This window comes from Rutidosis leptorrhynchoides, chromosome 7 (assembly GCF_046630445.1).
Source record: "Rutidosis leptorrhynchoides isolate AG116_Rl617_1_P2 chromosome 7, CSIRO_AGI_Rlap_v1, whole genome shotgun sequence".
Lineage (NCBI taxonomy): Eukaryota > Viridiplantae > Streptophyta > Magnoliopsida > Asterales > Asteraceae > Rutidosis > Rutidosis leptorrhynchoides.
In genome coordinates, this window is record NC_092339.1 from 183,703,620 (window position 1) to 183,711,968 (window position 8,349).

The 8,349-nt window shown below is 33.1% G+C and overlaps 1 protein-coding gene across 1 annotated transcript; it reads left to right on the plus strand.

Annotated features, from left to right (window-relative positions):
• Positions 1-4,475: 4,475 nt before the first annotated feature.
• LOC139857980 (tetraketide alpha-pyrone reductase 1) lies at positions 4,476-7,808 on the plus strand. Its single transcript, XM_071846828.1, has 5 exons — positions 4,476-5,690; positions 6,151-6,320; positions 6,421-6,772; positions 7,231-7,423; positions 7,506-7,808. The coding sequence occupies exons 1-5, from the start codon at positions 5,579-5,581 to the stop codon at positions 7,645-7,647; spliced, it is 969 nt and encodes a 322-aa protein (XP_071702929.1). The 5' UTR covers positions 4,476-5,578; the 3' UTR covers positions 7,648-7,808.
• Positions 7,809-8,349: the final 541 nt, after the last annotated feature.

Below are 8,349 nucleotides of genomic sequence, written 5' to 3' on the forward strand. Positions count from 1 at the left end.
AGAATACATGCGCTGTTTTATAAATGTTTTACGAATACACATATATATATTTGTTCGATTACAATTAAGTATATTAATAATTATACAAATGATATAGGTTTGTGAATCCGAGGCCAACCCTGCATTGTTCAATATAATCATATGTATTTTTACTACAAAATACAGTATGGTGAGTTTCATTTGCTCCCTTTTTAATTGCTTTTGCAATATATATTTTTGGGCTGGGAATACATGCGCTGTTTTATAAATGTTTTACGAAATAGGCACAAGTACTAAAACAAATTCTATGTGGGTTTAAACCAGAAATATACCCTTAGCTTGGTAACATTAAACTACTTGTCTATGTACGGTAGGCGCGAATCCTAAAGATAGATCTATTGGGCCTGACAAACCCGATCCTGACTATGGGATGCTTTAGTACTTCGAAGTTATATTAAACACACCTGATCTGGTGTACTTCAGAGGGTAAAACATGAACGTTAAGGCTTGTTACCGGGTGCCTATAACTTATAGAATACTTTTATACACTTGCAAGTGTATATATATTTATAAATAAAAATCTTGTTTTCTATTAATATACTGAAATGATTGTTATGATAAACTTATGAACTCACCAACCTTTTGGTTGACACTTTAAAGCATGTTTATTCTCAGGTACTAAAGAAATCTTTCGCTGTGCATTTGCTCATTTTAGGGATATTACTTGGAGTCATTAATGGCATATTTCAAAAGACGTTGCATTCGAGTCGTTGAGTTCATCAAGAATATTATTAAGTCGTTTATAGTTTGGATATATTATGAAATAGTATGCCTGCCGTCAACTTTCGATGTAATGAAAGATTGTCTTTTCAAAAACGAATGCAATGTTTGTAAAATGTATCATATAGAGGTCAAGTACCTCGCGATGTAATCAACTATTATGAACCGTTTGTAATCGATATGGACTTCGTCCGGATGGATTAGGACGGGTCGTTTCAGTTGTGGTTTTCACTGATATCACATAACAAAGAGTAAGCATATAAACCCAAAATGAAGCAAAGAACAATACTGTTCGAGATGACAAATCGCTCCTAATTGAAGGATTAGCAGTAGTCAACAACAACTTAGAAGTTTCACCTTCTAGGGATATTTAAATTAACACATTATAATTTTTATAATTTTTATTGTATATCTCTAACCGAACAATTTATTTTTAAATTTTTGGGAACTGGGTTTTTATAGACTAAAAAGCACAATAACAAAAAGCTGATTTGAACAATATAAAGTTCAAAAATGCAAATTTTAAGGCACCTCAAAAATGGGTTATGGACTTGGAGATTCCAAATAACAAATTCATGTCAAATTTTAAAAATGGGTTAAATGTTACTGATCTCAAACAACTATAAGTGAAAAAAAGCTAAACATGGAGTTACAACATGGAGTTAAATACCACAAATAGACAAATTAGCTGTTTCGATGTGGCTTGGTGTTACTTCCTTTCGGTAAAGGTGCAACACCAATGTTAATACAATAATTTTGCAAAACAATTCTAATATATATAACTCCATAACTGATCACAAAACAATGCCAAATCAAATGAAGCATTAGTACCTTGATAAAACAATACCGATTACTGATTAAAACCCCTAAAAAGGTTTAAAACGAAATTAAAGCTTATGATTCAAAATCCCAGAAACAGATACCTTCGATCTCCTTGAATCGAGCAAACCCTAATTTTAGCAGAAGACACAACAATCGTAAAACCTGATAATCAATACATCACACATGCGATTCGAAAAAAACGATAATTGAAAAAAATATAAGAAAGACGAACCGTAAACGTTGTTATAGACTGATTTTCTGGACCGAATTGTGAAGCTAGGTTTTGGAGAAGCCCCGTCGGTGAACTCGTCGATTGAAGTTAGGGTTTTTAAGGTTTTGATTGAAGAGATGTATGTATTTGTTTTGCCTGGGTAGCGTAAGGGGTAGTGTAGGAATTATTTTGTTTAGTGTATACTTATTGAGTTATAATTATATCCAAGGGTTAAGATTAAGGGTAGGGTGTGGTAAATATTGTGATCTAATGGTTGAGATTAAAAGTTAGAAAATAATGTATTTCAATTAAGACTTTCTTTTAATGTATAGAAGAGAAGAAGAGATATTCAAGTTATGGATATGATAGAAAGTCCAGTTCATTGAATCGAAGTCCGTTAAAGATTAGAAACCCTCATAAAACATAAAGCCAAAATAATAATAATAAAAAAAAGCTACAAGAAGACAAAAGTCAAATACGGAGTATGTTTTGTAAAGGGAGAAAATAATCGAATGAAAACCTCACGCGTGGCAGTCACGTAGGCTGCTGCAGTAAAAACACCCCTTCCCTTATATATAGGGTCCGCCCGCTTCGCTGGGCCCAAAATTGCTAGGCTGAAAAGAAAAAAAAACAAAAAAAAAAAAACGCCCCGTGGATTCGAACCTGGGGCGAATAGTTATATAAAGAGATAGCCAACCACTGAGCCAAGACCGCTTCTTGTAATAATGAGGAAGCAAAATGTGCTTATTCATTAAAAAGCGCTGTGAAGAAAAGCCAAAAAAGTTACTGTAGATACTGTTCATTTCTGTTTTTTTTTGTCTTTTTCTGTTTTCTAAATGAATATATATATATATATATATATATATATATATATATATATATATATATATATATATATATATATATATATATATATATATATATATATATAGAGGATTTTGTTAGGTCCAAGTCTGATTGTGGGCTTGAATCCATTAGAATTTACAAGTTTATTAGGGTTTGTGTATGTACTATAAATATGCCATGAATATTGAATAATAGGCACCAGTTCTATTCTCTTACATGGTATCCGAGCCATATAATCCTGGTGGAACTAGGTCCTCCTAAAACAATCGCTACCGCCGTTTTCAATTATCATCATTTTTTTTTTCAGCCACATCATCTCATCTCATTTTTATATATATATATATATATATATATATATATATATATATATATATATATAGGGAAGTAACCAATCGGGGGAAGTGGGGGGAAGCAAATTTTTTTTTTTTCATTTTTTGAAAAAAGTTTGTTCACGAACATTATTGATTGGATGAAAATATGAACATTTATTAGAGATACTTTGTGATAAATATTTTTATTTTGGCGGAAAAACGCTCGAAGAAGTAATATATAACAATTATCGTGTTTTTCGAGCGTATGTTGAGGTTTTAGATATTAGGGTTTAGATATTAGGGTTTATAGGGTTTAGATATTAGGGTTTAGAAATTTAGGGTTTAGGGTTTAGATTTAGGATTTAGATTGAGTTTTTAACACGAACGGTTTAGAGTTTAGGGTTTAGGGTTTAGGGTTTGGTGTTTTGGGTTTATGGAATAAACTCAAAATACCAAACCCTAAACCCTAAACCCTAAACTCTAAATCGGGCTAAATTTTACTTCACAAAACATGAAAAAAAAAACGTTCATATTCTTCACGAACAATATTATCTTGAATGTTATTTTTGTCGATCGTTTTCCCGCATAAATAATAACATTCATCATGAAGTGTCTTTTCTAAATGTTCATATTTTCGTGTGATCTTGATGCCGGAAAAAATAAATTTCAAAAAAAAAAAAAAAAACGAAAAAAACAAAATTTGCTTCCCCCCGCTTTCCCCCGATTGGTTATTTCCACATTGATCCTGCCCCTATATATATATATATATATATATATATATATATATATATATATATATATATATATATATATATATATATATATATATATATATATATATATATATATATATATATATATATATATATATATAAAATTAATGGAGAAATAACCAATTGAGGGGAAGCGGGGGGAAACAATTTTTTATTTTCATTTCCTTTTTTAAAAAAAACTTTGTTCACGAAAATTATAGATTGGATGAAAATATTAACATGTAAAACAGACACTTTATGATAAGTGTTTTTATTTTGGTGGAGAAAAGCTCGAAGAAATAACTTATAGATTGATTTTCAATCTACAAACATATTCACTTTCAATCTGCACACGGATTAAAAAAAATAAGAATATACACGAGATAGGGGTAAGACTCGGGAGCTCACAAACTAACTCTAGCAATCGAGCTAAGACTAACTAAAACCGAATCTAGTCAAATGGGGTCCACAAACCAACCCAAAAACAATAAACAACAAGGCGCGACCCAAATAAACAACAACAAACAAGATCCTACAACTAAACCAAAGTAAACTAACACAAACGAAACAACTAAAAACAAACAAATACCAACCGATCACGGAAAATTCTTACCGGTTACGACCTTTCCTTTCCGATTCTTAATAATCGACTTAACCACCTTACAATTAACTTTAATACGGTTTATTCGTTTCCAACTAGACTCGAACGAATAAGATAAGACATTAGACGATCCATTTCCAATAAGGGTTCTCAACGACAGTGGATTAATCAAACCTTTCAACGCTAACCTTTAAAAAAAAGCGATGTCGTTAGCCGGCTCGTTTACCAAAACAGTTGAACCGTCTACAAGAACAACATCGAGAGCCTCTCTTCAAAACAAACCAACGTTGTTTGTTTTAATATACTATAGCCTTTGTCTTCTTGCACTTTATTCTTTATTTTTTCAGTGCGAAAAGAGAATCACTCGATTAAGAAGTACTCACTCGATTGGAGTCAACTCCTTCAGACTTCACATCCCGATAAAACTGCAAAGGAATGTTAATATATGTATATCGTATGTATTTGATGTATATAGCTTCAGCCCACAACTATTAGAATATATTTTTTTGAACAATTCTATTAGAATATTTGTTTAGTGATAACGTGTATATTATTCATTAGTTATCTTTCTGTAATATTTATCTTGTTAGATATGATGTTGAACCGGGTTGACCGATATCTGTTTGGGTTGGCTTGAAGTTTGGTCGAGTTGCTTGCAGGATAAGTAGGAATTATTTAGTTTATTTTATTTATTAGTATAGTTTGAATTATTTGTTTAATCAATCTTGAGTTTGAATTAGTGTAGGAGTCTTAGTCTGAGTAGAGTCCTAAATAGTTGATGTCTGCTTTCTATTATATATATAGTCATTAGTCCTCGTATGTAAGCCAAAAGGTGTCTTCTATTCTGAATATATTACTTTCCGATTCTTAAATCATTTTTTTTTGTTTTTGGCATTCGTATTTGCATAATTGTTTACGTGTATATCGTTATTAACACGTTTGTGTTGATACCTAGTCTCGTCCTTATCAATATAGGACTGTATGATTCTCTATTATCAATCTTTAATAAACCTTTTCATTGTTTTCCTATAACTTGCATTGTACTACTAGTAGTACTAGTATTATACATCAGTAAATAACAGATTGTCTTTGACAGTTCCTATTTCTTCCCCCTTTTTAAACCAAATCTGCCCTGTTTTATATTTTAACTAAAAGAACCTCACAAGTATCTTGTGACTTACCTTCTCCAAACCACCTTGTGACATGTCCTAGGCACCTACTCCAATATTGTATTTATATATCTTGATAATTCACACCATAAGGCCTCCAAAAAGTGATGGATCATGGCATGGTCTGTGTAACCGGTGCTTCTGGTTTCTTGGCTTCTTGGCTCATCAAACGACTCCTGTTATCTGGTTATCACGTTGTTGGCACCGTTAGAGACCCTGGTATGTCTTACATTTATAACGTTCTAACACATTTTCACTTATAAACGTGTCAATATTTATGTTATGTTTAATCTCTACCGGGTCAAACTTCTATACTTCAATTGTAGTAAAAAGAACGGGTCAAATAAGTTGAAAGTTGCTCTAAATATTCTTCTATAATTGCTCAAAACCTATTAAATAGTCTTGTGTTAAAGTATTACTCTGTATTTAGCTATTGAACTTTGACGATGTTTAACCTAGGGCTGTCTTTAACATGTAGAATAGACTTGTACATTTAAATAACCGTTATTAAAAGTCAATATAAACTCCTATGCCCAACATATTAATGCACACTAACGACGACCCTAAGGGGTGTCGTTAGAAATTTTTTTTTTTTTTTTTTGGACATAAAGGACTCATTTTTTGACACATTCAAAATTTATCATTACTCAACTTGCACGTTTTTTGTTTACGTTTACAGGAAACGACAGAAAACTAGCACACTTATGGAACCTTGAAGGGGCAAAGGAGAGGCTTCGACTAGTAAAAGCCGAATTAACAGAAGAAGGAAGCTTTGACAATGCGATTATGGGGTGTACGGGTGTCTTTCACATGGCTTCCCCAGTACTTGGACATATCACTGACCCACGGGTACGTTACTTGACCCATCGATACTTGACCCGCGGGTGAAGTTACTTCTATCAAGTCTAATCAAGATGCCATTTTTTAATTGATTATGTACAATTTGCAGGAGGAGATAATTAAGCCAGCTGTTAATGGAACACTGAACGTGTTACGTTCTTGTAAAAAGAACCCGTCACTGAGACGAGTGGTTCTCACTTCTTCGTCTTCCACGGTTAGGGTCAGAGAAAATTTCGACCCAAAAGTACCTTTGGATGAGTCATCATGGAGCTCGGTTGAACTCTGTGAAAAACTACAGATTTGGTATGTATTGTCGAAAACAATGGCAGAAAAGGCGGCTTGGGAGTTTTGCAATGAGAATGGGATCAATTTGGTAACTGTTATTCCATCTTTTGTTGTTGGACCGAGTCTACCTCCTACTTTATGCTCAACGGCATCTGATATCCTCGGCTTGCTTCAAGGTAAGCTGTAGAGGTGGGAATGTTGACCCGTTTGTTTATGAAGGGGTCGATTTGGTTTTTTTTAATTCTCAATGAGTCAAATAAGCTCAAAGTCGCAACTGTCTATTTTTTGTTACGTCTCAATGAGTCAAACGTTGAATGATTCATAATATGAATAATTTAATAGTTTTGAATGAAGTTGTTTCTGAATGACAATAACATGTCCGATAATCATTTTGATTGAACAATGTGAATGATGTCAAGTTACCTCATTAACCTTTCGCATTTTTTTAGTAAATTTCCATTTTTCACTTTTTTCTAAAAACAAAAAAGAAAAAAGAACCGTAGCAAACATGAATATTCCACTAAAGCTAAAATGACATAACACATTTTGACCCATTCATTCAACCACCCATCTTGATATCTCAGTAAGTCCTCAAAAATCTGTACTGCTAAGTTGACATTTTAAACGAGAACAGGGGAGACAGAGAGGTTTAAATGGCATGGAAGGATGGGATATGTTCATATAGATGATGTTGCTCGTTGCCACATCTTAGTTTACGAGCATGAGGAAGCTGAAGGGCGATATTTATGCAGCTCAACTGTGATCGATAACGATGAACTCGTGTCAGTTCTGTCAGCACGTTATCCTACATTAACTATTCCTAAGAGGTACTAATATTATATCCTTATGGTTTCAATAAATGGTAATATTACTATAATTATTCAAGACTAATTGAAGTTTATTTTTCAGGTTTGAGCAACTTGGACGACCTTATTATGAGTTTAACACGACAAAGATAGAGAGGTTAGGGTTCAAGTTCAAGACGATTCAAGAGATGTTTGATGACTGTATCACATCGCTTGTGGCGCAAGGCCATCTTTCTATACCTTAGTAGTCGGCTTCAACAAAATGTCATAAGTCTTCAAATTAAATCGACTGGTTAATAAAGAATAAACATCCAGAACTTAAAGTCATTCTAATATATGGATTTCTATGATGTTGGGAGAAAAAATAGTCCAACAAAATATACTAGTTTTTAGGTTAGAAGCTCGTATATGGAATTATCCTAGTATGACTTCTTGAATAAATATCAATCTTAAAACATTTTGATTAAACTATGTGAACGAAACAAAAGTTCACCTCTTCATTATTTTAAGTGAAAATAGAAGGTTAACAATAGAAGTGTGAATTACAATGCAAGTTCAAAATGGAAGTAATGAATTTACATTGTACCTTTTATTCCTACCATTCACCCTATTCATACTATTTTTCCCACAAAAGAATATAGTCCAGAAGAGAGGAGTTATGGTGGTACCTTCGGGACCGCCCGGGACTGCCCGGATCCCATGAATCCTGCACACGGTGAGTATTTTGTGAAGTTATTCTTCAGGTATCCGACTCTTGCGGTGGGTTTGATCACTTGATGGGTTCCAATTGAAACAATTTGGGTGTTCCTGCCGACCTAAATTTTTTTTTTTTTTTTTTTTTTTTTTGCCAAGTATACGATAATACTACGAAACTCCCTTATGTAGTATGCGTGTTGTGTGCTTTTCTCGATCTGGCTTGATGCAGTGCTGCCCCGTCACCTTTAAGG

Bases quoted from the DNA above. Each gene is read 5' to 3' on its own strand.
- LOC139857980 (XM_071846828.1), top strand. From the start codon at position 5,579: ATGGATCATGGCATGGTCTGTGTAACCGGTGCTTCTGGTTTCTTGGCT. The intron at 6,321-6,420 runs GTACGTTACTTG...TACAATTTGCAG, and splicing joins GACATATCACTGACCCACGG to GAGGAGATAATTAAGCCAGC. The intron at 7,424-7,505 runs GTACTAATATTA...TTTATTTTTCAG, and splicing joins ACATTAACTATTCCTAAGAG to GTTTGAGCAACTTGGACGAC.